Source organism: Barbatula barbatula, assembly GCF_947034865.1.
Source record: "Barbatula barbatula genome assembly, chromosome: 22".
NCBI lineage: Eukaryota > Metazoa > Chordata > Actinopteri > Cypriniformes > Nemacheilidae > Barbatula > Barbatula barbatula.
This window is the reverse complement of record NC_136785.1, coordinates 11462322-11486549: the sequence shown is the minus strand read 5'-3', so window position 1 is coordinate 11486549 and position 24228 is coordinate 11462322. Positions and strand designations below refer to the sequence as shown.

The 24228-nt window shown below is 38.9% G+C and overlaps 2 protein-coding genes across 5 annotated transcripts in view; both read left to right on the top strand.

Annotated features, from left to right (window-relative positions):
* The first annotated feature begins 505 nt into the window (after positions 1-505).
* clk4b (CDC-like kinase 4b) lies at positions 506-5735 on the top strand. Of its 4 annotated transcripts, none has more exons than XM_079486312.1 (13): positions 506-608; positions 1366-1523; positions 2363-2579; positions 3079-3169; positions 3478-3544; positions 3639-3755; positions 3849-4015; positions 4164-4258; positions 4347-4476; positions 4579-4661; positions 4753-4832; positions 4937-5027; positions 5395-5709. In XM_079486312.1, exons 2-13 carry the CDS (start codon positions 1366-1368, stop codon positions 5542-5544), a joined length of 1446 nt encoding a protein of 481 aa, XP_079342438.1. In that variant the 5' UTR covers positions 506-608; the 3' UTR covers positions 5545-5709. The 4 variants fall into 4 exon arrangements, with proteins under 4 accessions (XP_079342438.1, XP_079342437.1, XP_079342439.1 ...); XM_079486311.1 differs by having other exon boundaries at positions 2342-2579; XM_079486313.1 differs by lacking the exon at positions 3079-3169 and having other exon boundaries at positions 2342-2579.
* Positions 5736-6293: 558 nt separating this feature from the next.
* col23a1b (collagen type XXIII alpha 1 chain b) overlaps positions 6294-24228 on the top strand; it is a 68088-nt gene continuing 50153 nt past the window's right edge. Inside the window, exons 1-2 of the mRNA XM_079487090.1 lie at positions 6294-6690; positions 7049-7118. Coding sequence (XP_079343216.1) covers positions 6406-6690; positions 7049-7118 — 355 coding nt within the window. The 5' untranslated portion in view covers positions 6294-6405. The remainder of the gene's footprint in view (positions 6691-7048; positions 7119-24228) is intronic.

The following is a 24228-nucleotide window of genomic DNA, read 5'->3' as shown; positions in this document are numbered from 1 at the left end:
GAGTAAAGTTGTATGCTTTGGGGGATTTTATCGCTAAGATGTATTTAGCAATTTTGCTATTTTTACAAACAAGTTAGTTACCCTTCCCTATATTTTGAAATGAAAATTTAGACTTTGTAAATCGTCTTAGAACAAACTCCATAGAGTCAGTCACTAAGGACAGTACATATCCTGATTTTTGAAGAGAATGCGATAAGATAAATGTTTTGAACGTTAACATTGAAATCTATGAATCATTGATAATGATGAATTGTGAATGATGTTCTCTGGGACTCAAATATTCCAGTATACAGAAAATCTATACCATAAATCTAAACATGTTTCATTTTAATATTTAAACAGTTAAAAATCTCAGGTGATCCTCTTAAAAACATTCAACAGGAACTGTGTTTTATTCTGTGCGACAGGAAAACATTTTGTATACATGAAATGTCATTTATTCAAAACGGAAGACCTTTATTTTGTTTTGGTGGCGTTCAGCCGGAAATCCTCACCAACGGAAACTATCCCGGAAGTGAAGCGGAAGTCATTAACGGCTGTGAGTTCGGTTGTAGTTTGAAAAGTACCGTGTCTTATTTCACGACCTGAAGGAACGGGACGGGTGAAAGGTGAGGGTATTTTAAGTTTAAATATGTAACGTAAGACTTTCTTTAACAAGTTTATTCGATAACTCGAGTCGGCGATATTTGACGTTAAGTGTTCGCCTGGAAGCTAACTGACTAGCCGCCCAAGCTAAACTCGTAAATAGAGCGAATATTTAAGACGCTGTGTTTAAATAAACGACATTCTGTCGGTCTGTTGACCCATTAAACTTGACGGATAAAACACCTAACAGCATAAGTTATTTTGACGTTGAGACGACGTGGTTTGTTTATATTTGAGACATAAGGGCGTCGGCTAGCAGGTAAATAAGTGAGATTAGCTCTTTGTTAACAAGCAACCAGTTCTTCAAATGCGCATTTAAATAGCGAGAGTGGATGTTTATTTACCGGTGTGTGACTTTATAAACATCACACATGCAACATTACATTACTTTTGTATTTACCTGGGACATTAGGATCATAACACTTGGATACGTTTAGGTCCAAACCTTAATATAGATTAATGGGCAATTAATACGCAATTTTTTTATCAAACCCAAATACAGTGCATGGTCAGCTATCTAACAAGTCAAAACAACTTTTACTACCCGGCAACACGGTCAGAGTTTGAAATTTAAGAACTCGGTCCGGAGGGTTTGCATCACATCGGTCGGTCGTCTAAGATTTTACAACCCAGCGAGATGCATGGAATGTCCCAGTATACTGTTTCGGTGTCGATCATTTTTTATGACTTGTACGTTTTCTTCTATTCTGGTGGGATCAGATGCGGCGGTCTAAGCGGATGCGCTCGCCGGATGGCTGGATCGCGGAGTACAGCTGGGAGGAGAGAGTGGAGGTACATAAGAGACAACGGCGCAGCTCCCATAGCGGAGAGAGAGAGAAGCAGCCTGGACGCTATCATCACTATAAAACATATGAGAGGTAAATGAAATACAAATTTGACTTCACCAAAAAAAAATTGGAATCTGTTTATGATTTATTTATGTTTCAATGAATCTTGTTTGTTGAGTGTTGGATTAGAGGACAGTGTATCATGTTGTCAAGCATGTTTGCACAATGTTTTGCATGATATACTATCAGGGTGACCTGTAATTGGCCTGTCAGAGGGACATGATCAGTGTCATTCAGAGTTTAAAAAGCCTAATGAGTCAAGATTACCAGTGACGCATGCTCCAAAACACATTTTGTTGCATTTTAAAACATTAAAGTATAAGATTAAAGACCACAGATTATGTGTTGCGGTAGAAAGCGAACAGCCGTTTTTTGAGTTTTCTTTTGACCCTCCAGGCATTTTTTTATGAAAGCTTAGACCTTGTAAATGGTCTTTCTCCAAGCACAACGGGGCATTACTGTTCTGTACTAACAAACTACGTTGGGTGTATCTGAGAATACATCTAATGGTTTTGAATAATAGCTCCTACAGCGTGTTGATGTTTGGTTTGTTGCGGGATAAATTACGAAGGCTTCCAGTTGCTCTTACACAGTTGTCAACTAATGGCATAGCAGCAAAACGTTCTGTGATTGGGAATGCAGCATGTCATCAGCTCAGACATCCTCCTAAGTATAGCCTTGTGGTTTCCTTCGAAAAGACACTTGATGCTTTCAGCACCCAGCAGATCACCATACAGACCTCCTTGTCTCCTGCTGAAAGTGTTAATGATTTGCACCCAAGGGAAAGCCAATTTGAAATGTTATCTGCATTAAACATTGAACATTGTGAGATGTTTTTTTCCTCACAGTCTGATCTGTGTGAGTGGCAGGTGTCACATTAGTGCAAAGAGGCTGGAGTGCAGAGAGCGCAGGGCCCAAGAGGCCAGTCTGGGGCATGATGACTATGGTGGTCGGGTGGACCCAGTCAGAGAGACGGAGAGAGACAAGGACTGGCACCACTACAGCAAGTCATCCGCACGCAGCGGCCGGAGTCGACGTAGCAGCAGAGAGCGTCAGCGATCACGCCACCGCACTCCATCAAATTCGGTAATTAACTTTTTCTTGTTTTTTCCTTATGGCATTCCTACCTCACTTTGAAAGCTTCTTGGTCTAAAATGACTGTAGAAAGAACGACTAATATTTCTGAACCTGCTGTGGGGTGGTCAGGGAATCAGATGTGTTTCTTTCACTTCATTCATTGGTTGCAGAAATATGGATATTTGTTGATGGGTTGAGGCTCATGAACAGAATAACCGTTCTTAAGTGCACTTCATTGTTACACCACCATAAGAAAGTTGCTTCTTGTCTGAAAATGTGTTGCCATGTCTTTCTTCTGTAACACACACTATGGTGGCCCTGTGCCGTTGCTTGGCGATGAATTTGAATTTGCTGCTGCCGTGGCCTGGCGCGGGGTTCTGAATGGTCCGAATCACTCCCTCCCCTTCATCAACCCCCCTCGCTGAATGAATGAATGACGCGTACGATCCTGAAACTGACTGGTGTTTGATGGTGATGATGGTGGTCCCCATGAACCTTCCCCCTCCAGAGAAGTCATCGCAGGAAAAGAACCAAGAGTGTTGAGGATGATGAGGAGGGTCACCTGGTCTATCACAATGGAGACATGCTAAAAGCAAGATGTATAGAACACAAATCTTTCTCTCTATAACTGTCTGTTCTGTGTCTGTTAGTGGGACAATCAAGCTACACTTGGGGGATAAAAGGGAACATTTGGAAAATTTCACTTTTTAATTTTAACAGTCATGTGGGACTTTAATTCAATATTTCAATCAAGAATTTTACGTTCTCGATGTATAATACATAAATAAAATAAACTCTACTTGTCTAACTACAAAGTCCACATAATACTATAAAATCAGATTTTTTTATGTTGTTGCATTGCTGTCGCAAAGCTTCACTAATGTCTGCCCCTTTATTCTGTGTATAGATGAGATTGTAGGTACTCTGGGTGAAGGGGCCTTTGGAAAAGTGGTGGCGTGCCTTGACCACTCAAAGTAAGCCTTCCAAAGACTGCATTGAGTTTTCTCGTTGTGATGTAACAATATGCCAGATTTCATCCTTTAAAGTGTAACTGTTCTTTGATTTCAGAGGTAGCACAAAAGTGGCACTGAAAATTATAAAAAATATTGATCGCTATCGTGAGGCAGCCATGTCAGAAGTCGAAGTGCTTGAGCAGATAAACTCGCTTGACTGCGACAAGAAATTGTGAGCTTTTGTATTCATGATAAAAAATTGTTTTATTAATAAATTTTTACTTTTGGATATAGTATGTTATTAATTTGTCATTTCTTTTCTTAGTGGCTGTGTTCGGATGCTGGACTGGTTTGATCACCACGGCCACATCTGCATAGTTTTTGAACTGCTGGGACTGAGCACTTATGACTTCCTCAAGGAGAATGGATTTATGCCCTTTTCAGTTTTACAGATCAGACCCATGGCACATCAGATCTTTAAAGCTGTGCACTGTGAGTATAAACAGTAAATTGTTAGAAGTCTTTTTGTTTTACGCTGCATCATTTTCGCATACAAGCGGACCCCAAATAAGTTGAATAAAGAATAAAAAATTCTAATTATAAATTACATATAAAATACTGTTTGTTTGTTTGCCATTAGTTCTGCATCAACACAAGCTGACACACACTGACCTTAAGCCGGAAAACATTCTTTTTGTGGACTCCACCTACAACATTGAATATAACTCCAAGTTGGTAAGTAATTGCATGCGTGTCTAAAAAGAGATTACTGTCGATTTATTATGAGGAGAGGATGCTTATTGTAACTACTGTTTTATCACAGAAGCGAGATGAGAGGACCTTAAAGAAGTTGGATGTAAAAGTTGTGGACTTTGGCAATGCTACATATGATCATGAGCATCACACATCTGTGGTGTCAACTCGTCATTACAGAGCTCCAGAGGTTATATTAGGTAAACTACTAGTTATCTTCCATCACTCTGAAAAAGTAATACTATCTGTTTTTTGTAAAGTTTTATTTATTTTCATTACCTAATGATGATCTGTGTTGGCAGAACTTGGTTGGAACCAGGCATGTGACGTGTGGAGTTTGGGCTGTATCCTGATTGAGTTCTATCTGGGATTAACGCTATTTCAGGTACAACATCTTTCTTACCATCATTATCATACCACCGAAAACGCTGTTTCATGTTTGACATGCAGAATACTTACGTAAACTCTATTTTCAGACTCATGACAGTAAGGAGCATCTGGCCATGATGGAGAGGGTTCTAGGCCCCATTCCTTCACAACTTCTCCAGAAAACTAGGTGCAGTTTTGGAAGATATAACATTTTAAATGTAGCATCCTTATGAATCTGACAATTTAAGTGAATTTTCATTGAATGATTGACTGACTTTGGTTCATTTTTAGGAGGCGCCGTTATGTGCATCATGATAAACTGGACTGGGATGAACACAGCTCAGCTGGGAGATATGTGAGGAAACACTGTAAACCTCTAAGGGTAAGGATCTAAGTGAACTACTCTTTGTGATATGCCTGTTAAACACTTAAATGCATATTCACATTAAAACTTGTTTAAAAATATGCTACTAATTATGACTGTTTTCTTTTTGCTTTGTACTATTTTATGCACATTAACAAAATGACAGACTTAATTATTTTTCCTCTGAATTGATGTTTTTTGTTTATACATTCCATCTGTATATTTAGAATTGTTTTCCATTATTGCCATTTGTGTTTGAAAGGCAAACGTCTTCTGGACTTTGTCTGTAGATGTCTTGATGCACTTTTAATTGTATTGTTGTAAATGAGCCATTTCATTCTTTGAGTGATATTACTGAATTCAATCTCTGCTCCTCCTTATTCAGCAATACATGTCTAGTAAAACCCCGGAGCATGAGCTGCTGTTTGACCTGCTTCAGAAGATGATGGAATATGATGCATCCAAACGTATTACACTGGATCAGGCCATTGCACATCCATTCTTCAATCCTATAAGAAAGGAGAGGAGAAAGTGACTTAATAACATCTACTGAACTTTACAGCTCCCAGGGAGACTGCCGCTGACTGTATCAGTCTGCTTTAAGACCACCTGCTTCATTACCTCTGTCCATATTTATTTAATTTGAATATACTGGTCAAATAGATCTGTACTTTTGGTAAAATAAACTTGAATGAACTGGAATAAACACTGTGGCTTTTCTTTTATAATATTGTATTTAGATATGAATTTTGTTATTCTGCCTTGATGATAAGAATGAAGTTAAGTTATTTTCATTAACATTTAGAAATGTATACGTCTCTTCCAAACCCGTCCTGCAGATGGCACCACATGGCCTGTTATTGCATATTCACTTCAAGATCAGTAGTCGGTCCACTAGCGTCATGTAATGCAAATTATTTATTTTTTTAGACAAAACCTATAGTGAGGATATGATAACGTGTAATAAGTGGTTAACTTTTTTAAAGTGGTTGTTTTATAAGCACGTTTTTTCAAAATAAATTGCAACCAATTTCCCGTAATAAACCAAATAAGTAGAAACGCGCAAAATACAATGTATTTTAAAATTATTTTTGCTTTTCCCTAAAGTCATATACGTCGGTTTATAGGTTTATGGCGTAACTTGCTCATTTTGCCGGAAAAGTGTTTGCTTGAACAACTGAACCTGCGCTACAAGACCGAGGCGCGCTCCCGTCAGTTCGTTTCGCGCAGCAGCTAGTGCAGCCCGCGCTCTCTTTCTGTGCGCGTCACATCGTTGCGTCTCCTGTCATCCGCAGTCACGCTGAAGTCATAAACTCAACTTTACTGAAATAAAGCTCTACCTGACTCTCAAAAGAAGTTTCAAGAACAAGGATAATATCTTTGGCAGCCAACCACAATGTCAAAAACGGTTTCAAATGGGGATTCAAACGAAGCGTCAAAGACATCACACAGCGGTAGACATCACAAGTCACAGATATTTCATTGCTTGGCGACTCTCATGTGTTTCATGTTGTCAGCGTTTTCGGTGTCGGTTTGTTTGTTTGCGAACGCGAAAACGTCTCACCTTGAGCGTAAAATGGAGCTTTTGGAGATGGAGCGACTGTCTGTTATTCAACCTGTGCGCGCGACGTTGGATGAGAACGCGACCCTGTGGGATGCGATTGATAAACTTGTGCAAGTGGTAAGTTAAAGTCTCAGATTAAACGTTTTTTATTCGTATATTTATTAACTTAGATACTGCTTATCATTTAAACATCACACCTGGTTTCTGTTTTCGAGCCCTTTTGATTTCCACAATACTGTACTGTCAGTAATGCGCAGTTAAATAAACCAACAAGAAAACAAATGCAACATAAATACAAATATGCTTAGTAGTTAAATAATGGATATATCGTTTTGGAAATGTTTGAAACACGTGGTGGAAAGGCTTTGCATGATTATAGCATATTGAAAGTAAAAGTAACTCGATCAAATGGAATATATAGGCATACATCCCCAAACTCTGTTTGTAATGCACATAATGTGTAATGTTTTCACAGAGACTCAAGGAAGGGGTGTCGAAAAGTCGCACAGCGAGAGAAGCATCGCAAGAGTGCTTGTGTCCTCCAGGTATGTTCTTATGTATAAACCTGTGATGCTTTGCTTTTTAATATAGCCTTATCACTAAATATAATAAAATCTTCACTCATTTTCATCTTAGAATCTGAATGGTACATATATAAGGCAATAACTGACGCAACAGGTGACTTTCAGCATCTATAAACGTTTATAGAAACAGGGTCTTACTTAATCTAAGTTTTCCACCTAAAGTGTGTGTTTATGTATTTCATTTTAATCTTAAAATCTTTGTTTAAATCTGAGAGTTTTTGAAGACTTCTGTAAAGAATCCTCTTTATGAGATCGGTGATGTGTTCTGACATACTGTATCAGCATAACCACGTGCAGAATCACAGTATGTACTTCATGCTGAATTAAACAACTCACATGTGGAAGTTGTAAAAGGAAAATAGTTGCTTTCCGTCCTGAAACGTAAAAATGTATGGCTAGCTATCGGAAACGTATGGAATAGACGGTGGATACTTAACCTTGCATGAATTTCTTCACTTTGTTGCGGTGTTCTCATGTTTTACCCATGGAAATTTGCTGGTTGCCTGAGAGAAAATAACAGGTTTACACCAGCGTGTGCCCTCTTAGGGCAGTGGTATTGTGAATTGAGAAATTGACTATCCTATGAAGATTTCATGGTAACTGGTGCTCACCAAAAGAGGGCCTCCTATGCACCCTCTGAAGCTGTTGCTAAAATGTGGGTTAAATTTGACTTCCGTCACATCCCACGGGACACTAAACTTTAAAATCAACTCACTGTTTAAGTTCTGTTTTCTTTTTTCCTTTCTCTTTTTTTCCCTGGTCCGAATGGAGATGACATCTAAATGTTTCTATTTATTTATCTTTATGATGCAAGTCGTTCTCTTACCAAGTTTAAAATGTTGCCACAAGCAAAGAGCATGTTAAAAATTATCTTATATTTTCAGAGCTTTGTTTCTAATATCACCTGGGGTATTTTTGGCCACAAATGAAATCCAGTGTTTTCATTCCCGATATCAACATATCAAAGAGCACAAATTCCTTCAGCTGTCAACCCAAGAAAGAGTAGGAAAGAAATGGCAAAACAAGTTATTTTGTAAGATCAGCAAACATTACCACAACAGAAACAGAACATCACAGAGATTTGGGAGTGAGCGTTTGTGACTGCTTGTGACCATCAGTAAGACGTTTGTACTCACATTATAAAAAAATCGCATAATTTATTCACCCGCTTAGCCAGTTTAAACCTGTATGATTGACTTTCTTTTGCAGAACGCTTTTTAAAGAATGTTGGTAACCAAACGATGGTGGTACCCATTTACTTCTATTGTATGGACACAAAACCAATGCAAGTTAATGGACATGGCCATTGTTCGGTTACATATATTCTTTGGAAAACAGTTTGTTGTCTTGTGTTCTGCGCGGAAGAAACAAAGACAGAACAAAGAATTAACTGTTCTATTATTTTATAGCCTCTAAATATGGTCTCATGAGTGAGATTATAATTCAGTTTTGGAAGAATTCTAAGAGACTTCAAAATAAGAAACGTTGTGACTTTAGGAGATCACAGATTCACAGTTAAAGTTTTTGGCCTATTTTTAAGTCATTAGAGTGAAACACACATTCCAGGACTACTGAAATTTTGTGTACATCACTGAAGTTGCTCTTCCTGTCTCCAATTAAAGCTCGGGTGCTTTTTGTCAATTGAGCTGTTCTCTTGAGGACCTCTGTCATATCCGTCTCCACACTTCTCTGTTCCTTCCTTTACCTTCAATGGGCTTCCTTTTCGAGACAAACATCAGAAAACGCACTTGACCCACACACACAAAAGAACTGCAATCTGTGGACCGTGAGCTAATGAGCTCACAAAACCAGTTAATTGGCTCAGGCCTCCTCAAACCGAATCCACTCAGATGTTGGCTTCCTCTGAACCTGAGATGGCAACAAACTGGTCTGTCAAACCACAAAATGACAAAAAGACGTTTAAACAATTAGCTGTTCAGACATTTCCACTCAGCTCTTACTTGTGTAGTTCAGCGGGAATGAACTAAAACGACTTAAAGCAAACCACAAGCAAACATAATCACATAAAGACAATTCAATTAGGAAGTGCTGGTGGTCTTTCAATTCCAGTAATGCCTTTTTTTCGGATTCCAAAAGGCAACGATGTGCTATGTCTCGTCTTAATATTATTGACATACGAATAAGTAAAGACCGCGAAATGTTAAACGGATGCTTTTACATTTTCTGGAGTCTGTTGTTGTCTGTGGTAAAGACTAAAAACAGAAGTTTACTATTGAATATCTAAACACCATCGCAAATGTTTTCAAGACATTTTGGTTGCTGAGACTTGGAAGTTGCGATTTAATGATTTATTTGAAACGTTAGTTGTAACCCTTCTACATCTACTCCGTTTAGCGTGAGTTTCAAATCCACTTTTAGTCGAGCCTGAAATCTCTGTGTTGCGTGTAAACTACGAGATCTGTAACAGCTGGAAATAGTTGATGTTCATCTTTTTCCAGCAAATGCGTTTGACCCCATCATTATAACTATTACAGTTTATTTGTCCTATTGTCTCGCGAAGGACGTGCATTATTAGCAAATAAAAATGTCAAAGCGCCCTACTATTGCAACACAGCCATCACCACAACGCACATGTTTGCATTCTATATCAAGACTCCAATGTTAGATACCACAATTCACAGCGGAGTTCAATATTACATCTGCGTTTGCTTCGTTTTTGAGCCTGCAGCTATACTGGTCGGTGTACTGAAAACTGCTGTTCGGCATCGTCGGCATGGACAAATACATTACATTAAAACCAAGAGCTGAGCGTGACTGTGAAGAGCTACGGTAGAAAAGGTCAGAATGTTTCACGCAACCGCATGACCCCGTACCCTGAGCCTAAGGGCGGCTGTACATCTAACCCGCTGTGGATCTGGACACCCAGACTCCTCTCCCAAGTTGGGAAGCTGTTCTGGAAACAGCAGTGATGTGTCTGGATAAATGTACTTTTTAAGAATGTAATCCGCCTCAGTTTTATTAGCTTCCCACCGAGAAGGCTGTAAGCTTTAATACTTCCTCCAGAAGCCGTCTTGGGTCTCGCTGCGTGTGAGACAGAAGGATTTGGCCTCGGTATTGGATTTGGTCTTTTTCACGCGTGACCCGCGTTAAGCGTCCGTCTGTGTGCGTGAGTGTAGTCGTATGCTGTACTGTCACTTTGATTTAACAGAGTCAGCCACGGAAGGGGGTAATGTGAAAATCAAACGCTCTCCGTGCACCCCGGCGCTTATGTGTTTCTCCACACTGTGTTAGAAGGTTTGTTTCCATCGCTGAGAAACAGTGTATCTCATAACCTAGGGGGCTCAGGGTTGCTGTACTGGAAAATTGAATAAATATTCTCCTCAGAACCGGCTGCCCTACTTTAGTGATCGAATCTCCTGCGCGCATATTTTGTTGCTTTCTCAAGGCGTCTACTGTAGCTCAAAAATAAGCAGAAATGTTGTAGATGCTCTTTTGTTTTAGGTGCACACATGCAGCACAAACGTTTCTCATTCCTTTCGATTTATAAGTGTCTTTGCGAAACGGCCAGTCAGAACGTATCTCCATCAGGATCTAACTAAATAAATAAAAAATAAAGGCGATGGTGGTATGGATGCTGTACTCTCGGCTTATTAAAAGCATCTGTCTGTAGTTTGTGGGAGGGCATTTTGGCAAGCTCTCAACATGAAAAAATACTCCCTCCCTGTTCGGCTGAAACATTTCCCAATTTCATTTGAATGAAATGTGAGGCTGTGTACCCGCTGAAAACAGAGAGCAGATATGGAAACAATTATGGTACGTTAGGTTTGATTATCAGAAAAAATAGGTGATTGTCCATCACCTGGGAGAGTGTTTATTTTCGTCGGTTCTCGCTGTCACACCTTTGAGATTTGGAGAACATTTCTTGCTCAATCCTGGATGATTTTGAAGATTTTCGTCTCGTATTACAGTAAAATAACACCGACAAGCTCTGGTGCTCTGTTGTAATGTTTGATAAATGCCATACAAGTACATTGTACATTATTATCTTCAAAAAGCGTAAAAACATTCTTTTAAAAGTATAACGTCAAAAGCAATGAATTACGTATAAAATCTACAAACTCAAAGACGGTGATCTTTTAAACCTCACTGTGCATGTGAAACTGGTGGCTGTCGTGTTGTGCAGTCTTTATTTTCATACCCGTGAAAACCTTTCTTGTGTTGGTTATTATGAGTCTTTTTTGCACGTACGATCTTGGCACAGCAGTTTGTTTTGGTTTGCATGCACTGAAGATTTGTTATGGCTGTTGTTGTTTTAAATTGTTGTTTAATCCGTAAAACAAGTGTTAAAATGCTGTCCAAGCACTTGAGATTGGCTGAGCACAGACATTCTCAGGCCTTTTTCAGTCATGTACACAGGCAGATCGGATTTTCTGAGGCATTCCGTGCTGTACGTCATTAAAAAGGCGACAATTTGGTATTTCTCCCTGCAGTTTTATGACGTAGGCTATTATCAGGAGGAACAATGTGTGGAGGCGGACAATTGACAAAAACGTAGGAAACATGATGGAGGAGGAAAATGCAAGGCAGTAGTCACAATATGCTCCCACCAGTCCTGAGATCTCTCTCACACCCAGATGTTCTCATCAATGGTCGAGGAGGACACAATCAAAGCATATGCACAGGCTGCAATGACGCCTCTTTTCCTCCGCCTCAAAATCTATTTAATGTTTGGCGAACTTGTCATATATTGCAAAGCTTACATCAAGCACATTTCACGTTCGTCCATCATGTCTAGTGAGTAATCTTGGCGCAAGATCCCACGTTCACGCATGCGCACTGTTTCAAATGGTTTGGCATGTGTAAGCACGTAAATCGGATATGTGTCACAATTGAAAGTACGAAACAACGGTCGAAAAAAATCGGATATAGGCAACAAATCAGAATTGAGCTTCAAGACCTGCAGTGTAAACAGGGCCTCAGACTCTGTGTAGTGTAAAAGCCATCTGCTCAGTTTGCCGGATTTTGTCAGTGTTTATTCACCCTCATGTCGTTCAAAGCTTTACGACTTTCTTTCTTCCATGAAAAACTAAATATCTACTAAAAGCCTATTGTTAGCTTCTTTAAATCCAAATGTGACAAACAATCGCACTCCATCATGATGTAAATGTCAGTGACTCGTAGAATCCACCTGGCTTTTCTCTCCCTATTGAATCTTTCTGATATCCCAATTTTCTTTCAATCATTTTGTTGCCAGTTAAGCATCATATGACAGACATCATGGTGTCTCTATGTCTGTTGGTATGTACTAACGGAGCCTGATCTCTGTCCGAGCAACCTTAATGTCAAATCTCTCAAATACCTCCAACGAGCTAAAGAATCTATTTTCTGCTTCTACATTTTTCCGTTTTGAGCTTCATGCCTGCATCTCCCCAGACTGTACTTGTGGGTCGCATGGTCCACGGCAAAACCTTGGATCTGTGGCGCCTCAAGTTTCCTGGGGATTTGAACCAGGCTTCACTTTCAGTAACAGGAGGAGTTCTTGCCATTTTTCTGCAACGCCTTTAATCTGAGGTTTATTTTATAGCTTTTTATCATTTACACCTGTGGATTATCTGGAAACCCATTTTGAGATTAAAAGACAAAAAAACAATGCCTAGCCACATTCATATTGGACTATTAAACATATCTTTGCCGTCCTTCTGAAACATTGTATGTCCAAATTCACAGTTTTCAGGAAATGGAAAAACTATTCTTGCAAAACCTAGAGACATAAAGGGTGACTAATAATAAAAATCACCAAATATGGAGATGCAAGGTTTCAGATGGACAGCAGCAATATATGTTGCTTAGCTTAACATCAAACTATAGTAAGACAGTAACCGTTCCAAATCATTTGCGGATCGGTAGTAACTGAATCTAGATTTTTTTATGCTTCCTAACCCTGGCTCCAGTCCCTTCTTAAATGTATGTCCTATTGAACGCTTCCGCTCAGTAAGCCGCAGAATTTGTTTCAAACTTTGCATTAGGGGTTTTGAAAAACCTCCAAACCAAAAAGTGATCAATGGTTTTTAGTGGCGCCTTAACAAACACCACTAATAATTATGTTGTTAACGTTCCATATTTGCTGCTTTGATTCATAGGTGTTCTGATGGTTTGATTGAACAAACATAGCAAAAACTGGTCTCAGCTGAAGAGAGTTATCTTACCAAAACAGCCGTAGAAAGCTTATTCGTGTGAAGACTATTTTGCAGACTAAGTCAAAGTTGCGTGCATTCGTTGAATTCAGGATGATGGCAATCTCCTAATTACATGTGCTATTGTAACCCGCTCTGATTGGCTGAGAGATAAGATGCTTTCCTCAGTCAACCAGACTCCTGTCAAGATGTCCTGTACTGTACACCTACATATCCAGGGAAATTAATAAAATAAACACATTTATTTTTACTGTTGAGCCAAAGAATCTTCCAGGATAGACAGAATGCTAATGAGAAATTTCCTGGTTATGCAGTTTTTCCTGTATTTTCTATTAAGCATATAAAGCTTGTTTATGTGTGTGTTTTGGCTCTTGGTAGACCGTGTGTGTTTATATATGTGTGTTTGTGTTTTGGAAGTCTGAGTGAATGTGCTGGCCTCCAGCGCATGGTGGGGGTTATGCACCGAAAGTCTGGCAACCCTCTCAAAGTCTCAAATGCCTTACCAATGTCAAATAAATATTATTCTGCTTTGGATTGCATAGCTTTTTATATGCAAATTTGTGACCTCAGAGACCCTAATATAAAACAGCTCACATTCTACGTTTAAAGTTGAGGTCCTAATAATGTTTCAGTAAAATGATTTTGCTGAATATTCTTGTTAAGGATATCTTTTCACTTTAATGAAGGTAGATCATACAGCGCTGTGTATCACTGCATTAAAAAGGACAAAGTTTCATCACAACATTCTCTTTTACCCCAACTCGACCACGACCCATGTGTCTACACAGACATGAGTGACTCACACCACAGACTGTCTCCATCACTCTTATCCTTCACTGAGAAAAACAAACTTCCGACCAGGATGTCCCTCTAGTGTTCAGTGTCAGTGTGTGTGTGTGTGTGTGTGGGTCTGTTACTCTCATCTACTTAGAAATGTAGGTCTTTGTTTTTCTTTGTGCATTTCATTCTGAAGAGGGACAATAAGTCGAGTTACGATAAACAGAGTAATGAGCCAGAATAAACTGCTCTCATTTTTCCACTTTCTCTCACATGGCTTTTGTGGAAGAGTAAAAATGTGGAGTTTGGTTTGAAGAGAAACATCTCGTGCTTGAAAGGTCATTGATGCGTTAGGCCGAATTAGAGGTTTGCCTAAACATTGTGAATCTGGTTTTGTTTTATGGCTGAAATGGGCATTCAAAGTGAGGGATGGAAATCCAAAGATTCAAAGTGATGGGAGTTGCTTTTACTACAAGGTCTTAAAGCATAGCTTGTGTCAGTGAGGCTGTCGACTGTTATCTAGACTGACGACTCCCCTGTCAACTTGGACACAGTCCACACGAAGTCAAGCAAAGGTCAGATATCAACGCGAAACACTGTGCATCAGTGCGGTGTGGTTCCAGTCTTTGCAATTTCAGAATAATAGACTTAATGAAGTCAAAAGTGTCTCAGTTTGATAAAAACACTAAAAATAATGAAAATAGTACATTTAAAATTATTGGGAAAAAAATCGACTTAAGCCGTCATATTATGCAGTAGAAAAACGATCATTGAAAAACATTACTTGCCATTAAAGATATTATACAAACCTTATATAAATATATACTGTATACATTTTAAACATGACTCTTACGTCAATAACAGAAAACAGAAATTGTTATCAGAGTTTTGAGAGTTTTACAAACAGCTCACTTTAAAAAGCACCGATTTCACTTTGCTCACTTCCGCTGTCATTTGCACAACAGGTTTTGCCCTTTCAGATGTCACACAGCGTAATGACAGCTCAGAGAACATGGTATGTGTATGCTGCCCTGTTTTCATTCACCTCACAGGAATTTCTGTTTTGTATGGCTTGGCATCATAGCACACCAGTCACTCAGTAGCACATCTGCTCCTCTCAGCTCACACGCACACACCATGCACGAACCATCACACATCACACACACCAGACGCTCTTGGATAGATACTGTAGTGACTCATCTTCATCTAATCCCACAAACTTGTCTGTTTACGATTGATCCACTGCAGAGGAAATAATTCCAGATAGACTTCTTTGGATTGTTTTGTCTCTCTCATTCAGTAGTTTTGGCTTAGCTTTCTATTTACTCTTATCCCAAACTGGGAGCATTTAATTTAGCCGTCTGCAGATGTGATCATTGTCGTTTCAGTGAATCTTCATTGGGTCCACTTGAGCATCAGTTTCCATCACTTCTGAGGGCTCTAAAAATCATTTAGCTGTATCGGATCTGCATCAATTATAACATGGAAGCCATGTCGATTCATAGCAGTAAACAGTTATAAATTAGATTAGATTTTTGTTCTCTGTGCTTATATCTGATAGTCAATATAGCATTCCAGCTTTGCGAAAATGCCTGTGATTGTAACTCATTGGGAAACACATTTTAAACCTATAGAATAATATTCTGTTATTGATGGCACACGAGAAAGAAAGAAATGTTAATGTTCTCATCAGTTGCCTGAGGATGGAGCAAAGCTGAATTATTGCTCTATTTTTGTTTTTAAAAGCCTGTTAAGAAGACTGACCTGTGTGAGATATTCAGGTGGTTGTAGCACGGCACCTCTGATAAAATATGGGCCGAACTCCAGATCTGTGTTTCCCATTACAACAAGTCCAGATTTAAACGTCCTGGATTGGCATTTTCTCTCCCTTGACTCTATGGAAAGAGTGTGAGACACAGGCATAGCAGAGATGCTGGAGGATCACAAGAGACAGACAGGGCTTCTGGCCCACACGTGTTAATGTCGTTACTTTGCCTGTTAGAGAGAACAGACTGGGAATACAGGTAGTAAAATTAAACCCAGTAGAACAGAATCCTTCCTGTGTGTTTAATGCAGGATCATTCACATCAGGTGCAGATGGACACACTCCATTAGGGGTTCTGGCCACCTTTAAAGATCAGGTCAGGGATGTTAATGCTCAATGATCAGGTGTCAGTGTTTTTCTTTTACAAAAGTTTGTAAAAGATTTTGTTCGTCTTTTTAAGGAAAATTCTCTCATCATTTACTCACTTCAAGTTCCCAAATCTGTATACATTTCTTTTGTATACACAAAGAAAGATATTTGGAAGCATCCTTGTAACCAAACAGTTCGTGGCCACAAAAAATTGCTTTATACATTCATTTGTTCTGTTGAACACAAAGGATGATGTTTTAAAGAATGTAGGAAAGCAGACAGTTGTAATTTTCCCTACTATGGTAGTCAATGTTGGCCAAGAACTGTTCGGCTACAGTATTCTTCCAAATGTCTTTCTCTGTGTTCATCAGAACAAGGAAATGAATACAGACACTGATTTTCATGTCTGTTTTCTGCAGCTCTGCGGTCCATAACAAACACTGCATATTTCTCAAGTTATTGCAACATAAATAAAAAATATCAATGTACTGTAAATCGTTTGCTACACTTTTTTCCTGTGTATGCTGGTTTAGGTTTCACGCTGCCTTGGTTTTAGAGTATCACCAGCTGTAAGACGAGTCTAAAAATGCTCAGTGGTCGGAAGGTGGGGTGTGGATGAATGGAACTGTCACCCTGAGAGTGATGGCTCAAATGAGTGGTCTGGTTACGGCACCCTGCTGAGTTAGGACTGGTGTCAACACCCCCGATGCAAAGAGTGCGTCAGACACTGTGTGATCGATGCGGGAACTGCACAGAAATGCCGAAAACAGTTACAGACAAGACGCTTAAATTAGATGTAAGCACACGGTAGTCAATCTCACACCTCAACTGCACGCTGGTAATAACTACGCGGTATTTCAGTTAATGTGGCAGATCCACTGCTCGCAGTCATGCCTGTTGAGAATTCTTGAGCTGTTGAGAATTCTTGTAAGCAGACTCTCACTTCATAAAGATGTCAGTCAGAGCCAGTGATCGCTTAGATGCTGTGTTGTCCGTATACTGTAGGGTCAGAATTGTAAGTTCGGGTTATACTTTTTTAATACAAATGTATTTGTTAACACTTGGAAATGCATCAGCTACTGTAACATTAACTAACAATGAGCAATGTAGTTTTTCAGCATTTATTAATCTTTGATAACATTAGTTAATGGCAATATAGTCATTCATGTTAGTTCATCCTGCATTAACAAATGTTAAAGGTCCATTGTGTAATTCTTTGGAGGATCTATTGACAGAAATGCAATATAATATACATAACTATGTCTTCAAAGGGCTTACATAATGAAGCGTTATGTTTTTATTACCTTAGAATGAGATATTTCTATCTATATACACTGCACTGGAATTCATCAAGTTGTTTCTACAGTAGCCCTAAACGGACAAACTGCTCTACACAGAGCGTTTCATAAATATGTTATCCCCTTACAGCAAAGAAGTGAGAATGTGATGATGGCACGTATCAGCCAATGTAGTGCTTCGAAAGCAAGGGGTAAAGTGAGCCGAGAGTTGCAATTTGATGCCCCACCACTAAATGCCGCTACATTTCTCACACTGCACCTTTAACAAAGTACTTTTAAGTGTAAAAAACATATTAATTAATGCCTAAATTAACATAAACTAAGATGAATTAATGTTATAGAAGTATTGTTCATTGTTCATTGGCTTTTACTGTTATTGTTTATCAGAAATATAAATGAAATGTTCCTCTTATAATGCATAATCCATATTTGACAAAAGTCTAAGGCCAGTTTTTTTGTATGGACTTGCACATCCCTAACATGAATGTTGTTCCAGAACTAAAAAAGGATGTTGATGTGGGAACATGTACTTGCTTGTGTAAATCACATTGTGCCATGTGGAGGTGAGCATGAGGTCATGTACATGCAGGGTAAATGTCAGAGAGGAGTAAATCTCTGTAACCTCTCAAGACGAGATGGATTTTGGGGAAGAATGTGGCCCTCCACCTGCATGACGAAATGCAGACTGATCAATCAAGCACAGTTTGTCTGGAATGTCAATATGGCTGTTTGCTGCTGTGGACAGCTGCGACAGGGCAGCTCAGGTATAATGACCAATAGATCAACGCTCAGGCCGAGCAAGACAACACCTGCTGTACCAGGACTGCATTGCTGGGGGGCTGAACATTCAAATATCTGTCAGTCCAAGCAAAGCAAATGACCTTAACTGCACAAAAGAAATGATTGGAGAGTTTTAATTGCTTTAATCGTCCACAAATTCCTTCAAAAACGACTGTGCCATTAAGTCATTTTAAGAAGCGATTTGTTTCCCGTTTCCTGATAAATCTAATTTATTTGTTTTAGATAAGAAACACCTGTTTTCCATTAGGCAGGATCGGTAATTTTCTTTGCATGATTTTTGGTAGCATTCACAATGCTGATTTGGTTTATTCAATCCAAGAGTGATAACATGAGTTTACGAAGCGGGCGAGATCTGTTGGCCATCTGGTGCATTTTATTCTTATGCTGGCATTGGAAGATGAAGCTATTAAGAATGTCAGTTTTCATAATGTCTTTGTGCCGAGGTTAATTTGCATCTTGCTCAACGTTCCCTTTCTGGTGGCGTTGAGGCTTTGCGGGTCTTTTGTCTTTAAGCTTTTCAATCTTCGTGGGCCTTTTTGTATTAAGCACAGTGTTTCCTGTGAAATAGCGACACAAGTAATAGTGTTTCACAGCTGAATCGTTTCAGTTCTGATGCTATTGGTCTCATCTGGTGAATAAATGACAAAAGACAGTGAGAACATATTTTTTGTTTTATTTGTTTTCAGTAAAAACATTTTAAAGATTTAGAGATTCGTTACACAGTGAGCTAAAAATAATCAATTGTTTATGAAATTATGTTTCATTGAATATGACTGTAGGAAACTCGAGGACACAGAAAAAACAAGAGACTTCTAGATATATTGTGTCCATACCAGTCCAGTGTTGAATTTCAACAAAATCAAACCTCAGGAGTGACAAAGTCATCCAACAGCAGAAAGACTGAAAGACTAACAAGATGACAGCAAGACACATAAAAGCTTTAAAGGGATAGTTCACCCAAAAATTTAAATGCTGTCATCATTTACTCACCCTCAGGTTGTTTCAAATCTGTATACTTCTGTTTGTTCTGTTAAACGCAAAGAACGATATTTTTAAGAATGTTAGCAATTTTCAGTTCTGTGACATCATCCACTACCATAGTAGGAGAAATTTATATTTTGTGGTTCTGTTGAACACAAAGTGAGATATTTTGAAGAATTTAGGACCACAAACAGTTCTGGGGCACCTTAGACTACCATTAATTTTTTTCTACTATGGCAGTCAATGTCACAGAATTGAAAATTGCTAACATTCCTCCAAATATCTTTCTCTGGGTTGATCAGAACAAAGTTATTTATACGGGTATGAAATGCCATGAGGGTGAGCAAATGATATTGACATATGATGACAGAATTTTCATTTTTGGGTGAACTGTCACTTTAATAGAAAACAGATTTCTATAAAAAAAAAATCTGAACTTTTCCTAAATATGTACTATACATTTACAATAATATAAATATTTCAGTTGTTTTGCTTAAAATGTATATGAGCTTGTTTTCTTGCAGTCCACAGAATGAAACAAAAATGCCTATAAATGGTAAAATTTATAAATTAGGAAAACTTCTTTTGAAATGGGCTCCTGTTTTTTTCTTTACATGTAGCCTATGTATATACAATTTGTGGGTTTTTTGGTCATTTGAATGTTTTTCAGATTTAAAAACAGCAGTGTCATAAGAACCCTTTGTTTATTGTGATTCATTGAATAAAGCTTCATGAAACGCTGCGACAAACAGAGTTGAATCGGGCTGCATTGTCAGGCCGCTTTCTGGGTTAGCAAGACCCCTCGTCCGCCTCAGATCAAGGCACTGAACCCTATAACCCCAGTTTTCCTGTAGCCTGAGGATGAAGTACATCATGACCAATCGGCCCAAACCGTTTAGCAGCACTCACTTGAGGTTATTACCACTGCTGATTGCTCCACAAAGACTATAAAATATCTACATCCATCCAGCTCACCCATGTTTATACACAACGCGTGTCGAGTTTCCATCTTTGGTTGCAAAAGATCTAAATAAGACGGTTGCGATAGGGGATAAACACAGTTATTCTCGACAGCTGCACACGCTCGCCAGCGTTTATTAATTAGAACTCATTCATTTTGATTACAGAAGGGAACGAGTCTGGTGGAGTCGGGTTGGGAACTAGAGTACAAATATGGGAAGCATTTCCTCCGTGTCTAATGGCTCTCTAATAGCTGTGGATTACCATAGGCTTGGAACTGGTCAAACGGCAGTTGTTTTCTAACATAGCCCCCAAAGGGACATTCGCCTGGGCCTTTCGGGCTATGCTCGGGCGGAAGGTTACAGCGTGGTCTGCTGTTTCTGATTGGTCAGCCCTGAGATGGTAGAAGCCTTGTTTGAGCTCAGGAACTACGGTGTGTGACACAAGCGGGGACCTTAACATTGTTCATGTCCTCCACTGTAATAGTTTTTAATGTGTTTACTTCAGCAGACTACAGACATGAGAGAAAAAGGTCCTTTCGGAAAGCCTCAACCGGAGTTAATCCGAGTGCGACGGATACGAAAGCTATAGCATTATACGTCTGTGCCTCATTATGGACGTCCACACCCGCAGCAGCCACAGCCCAAATGTTTGCTTGTAGTTAAGAGAAATCAGGCAGAATAAACACCAACACAGCGGCTTTGTGCCCATCAGAGGAGAGACAGAACAAATAACTCTCCCCATATGTGCCCTTCCCGCACATATCAACCATAAAGGTTCCCTAACCGAGGAGGTTAAATGTTTAACCGAGTAATGAAAGCCAATCTACCCCAAAGATATTGATGATGAATATAAACAACAAAAAAAGAGCACATGTCATTTATCATATGAGCAAGCAGGAAATTGTATTTTTTTATTATGCCACATACTTTTGCTTTGGAGAAAACAGGCGATGCTTCTGAGCATGAGTGTTGAGAATGAGTCTGACCACTGTTTTGATGGCTGGACAGATTTCCAGCATGTGTTTTTAATTGAATATCATACAGGTCAGGAGTGTTTCTCTCTCTCTCCTCGGGGCTAAACAGGTATGATGTGAGTCTATGCATGTGTATAAAATCCACACATGAGATCGTTTTAACAGCTTTGTTGTTTTATTTTTGTAATATAGAGTCGGCAGCCAAATACCGATTATTCCTACATTATAACTGTGTGTAAACAATATTTGTGTTTATTTGCATCTATTTTTGTTTCCCCTCAATACGTTTGAGAGGAAACATCTGTGGCAAAGCTGATACTTGAATGAAACAAAGCCCAGTAAGGTCTAAGAGCAACCACTTAAGTGTTTTCCTCTGGGTTTGTGTCTCACTGCGGCGCATCGCTCATTCACACTTCTAAAGAAAAGCAGAAAGAATTACAGTAGGACAGATATGATGGATGACAAGTGGAAAGACAGAGATGCAGACAGACAGATGCAATGCCCCTCGCTGTGCCTGCCTCGCTGCACTGAATTGTGCGTCTTCAGGTGGTACCCTGAGCATTCATATATCTCTGCATGTGGCAGTGTTAGTCCAGATGGAGGTGGTTAGACCTCTTAAACTTTCGACCTCTCACCCTTCTTTACAGGTTACAGAGAGGAAAGGGTGAGATGAGGTTTTGTGGTTTTAGGAGGAATTTTAAAAATGATGGCACCGTTCGTAATGTGCTTTTCGTTTTTTCATTTTTGAAAAACTTGAGATGCTTGACAGTTTTCATTAGCCCTGCAGTCAGTGCTACGCTTCAGAGGTATAATTTTCACGCAGCACTATTTCAAATTGACATAAATGATGTTTTGAAGCGTTTGTTAGGTATAAACCCTGCTGGAGGCAAGACTTTTATCTGGGTTTGACGTGGCAAATAGAGATGTTTGAGGCGGTGGGGCAGGGGGTCCTGTGGATGCTAATTCCAATTCTTTACCACTGTCTCTTCACTCAAGGACATGTGGCACTGATCAGTTCATAAGCAAACCAAGAACTACTGGTTCACGAGAGCTCTCTAGTTCATACCAAACCAACTTATTTGTGATTTAGTCTGTGAAGTTTCAAGATTCCCAAGACATTTTTTTACGCATAAATCTTTAGTTCAAAAATACAAAAATATAATTACAAATATATTTATAACAAATCATATGAATGATTTACTCACACTATTAAAACAAAAAATAATTGATGCATTTATATATAAATATGATAAAACAATAAATGTAATATCATTAAATACAATTAATACAAATAAAAAATATGACTATGATAAATATTACTTTAATAATATTTTATTTTATAAAAACATTTATGGATTTTCCAGAAACAAAGTCAAGGTATACATTTATGTCATTATGTGTGTTCCTTGGGATTCAAACCCAAAGCTTCGTGTTGCAAACACAATACTGTCATGATTCTGCTGCATCATGTCATGTTTCCCTTAGTGTAGTGGCAGGATCAGGACAGAACCTCATGTTTAATGTGGAGAGAGGCTATTATTGTTCTTATGGCCTTCCATTCTCTCTCTCCGGTCTCGTCTTTGTTCCCATCCTCTGTACCCGCTGTCTGCACCTGGGTCCTCTCTCCGTGTCTCACCACTCGAGAACCATGACAAATACTCAACAATATGAAGTAGAGTAATAAAAAGGTTATTAAACCTCAAAGAAAGATTTTGTGTCCTGCCAACTAAGGGAATGATTGTACGCTCTATAGTCTAAATTCTAGCAATGCAAATGTCTCCAGTTCAGATTTGTAATGAACAATTAAATGAATGATTATTAAGTTCTTCGAACATGTATCAGACCAAGATGAAAATTAGAGCTTATTGACAGGATGATTCATTTTCAGAATAATAGCTTCCCGTTTTGATGCCTCTGTGACCAAGTCTTCCTTAATAGGATGTGAATAATCAGAAAGTACACGCTTGTGTCTGTAACTTCACAGCATGCTTAACACAGCCCATGTAAAATGTTGTCACAGTGAACACTGTTAAATGAATATTTCATGTGCTGTTAGAAAAACAGTTTGGCAGCGATGTTACAACAAGACCTTGATGTTACCGTTATTAATCACACGTCCTGTCACACAGCATCAGTGAGTCATTCAACGCTTTTATTTAGGAGATGGCTTTTTGGCTCCAACCGCTAAACAAGGGCATACCTAAATAAGAACAGCTCTCCAGCTGCGAACGTTCCTCTTGAACCTATGGCACTGTGCACTGTGGGAAAGTATCCGCTTTTGAGAGGTTTTCGACATTATGATGTTTTTCATATCAGTCTCTAGTGAACTCTAGAACTAGCTGTAGCACTTTATGACAGCAGATGATATAATCATCATGGATACCCGGGGTTGGATTATGTTGTGTAAGGGTCTAAATGTGTGTTTATTTTCCTGAGAATGCAAATCTTTGCTCATTATTGTCCTCAGTTTTGGTATTTGGGAATACCGGTGCCCTGACAGCACCAACTTCCTCCATAACTCTTCTCGACAGACTGTAAATTCATGTTTTTTAGTAAATAGTCACGACTTGCTTTTCAAGGATGAACATATGCTTTTGCTGTTAAGTTATTGTAGATATAACCTGTCTCAATCAAATGCCATGAGACACAATGTTACTGTGTCAGGCTGCACTGAAAAAAATCCAGAATTGTACAGAATTTGATCATTTTTATTAAAATGTTTGACCTGAATTCTTTTTTATTTGACTGTATAATTTCTTGCCCCATATGCTAGAAATTTTTTTAGTAGATTTTTTTACAGTGTGGTCAGGACAATTTGACCAGTGTTTTGATATTACAGTCAAGCCAAAGTATATTTTAACCTGCACTTGGTTTGCTTATAGCAGTCTCAGCATATTCAACTAGGAAGGCTATGACAAATTTATGTTTATATATGTTCATAATTGTTTATCATATCAAGTTATAATCATAATTAATTAAAGTACTTTCC

Bases quoted from the DNA above. Each gene is read 5' to 3' on its own strand.
- clk4b (XM_079486311.1), top strand. From the start codon at position 1,366: ATGCGGCGGTCTAAGCGGATGCGCTCGCCGGATGGCTGGATCGCGGAG. The intron at 4,259-4,346 runs GTAAGTAATTGC...GTTTTATCACAG, and splicing joins TTGAATATAACTCCAAGTTG to AAGCGAGATGAGAGGACCTT. The intron at 5,028-5,394 runs GTAAGGATCTAA...CTCCTTATTCAG, and splicing joins AACACTGTAAACCTCTAAGG to CAATACATGTCTAGTAAAAC.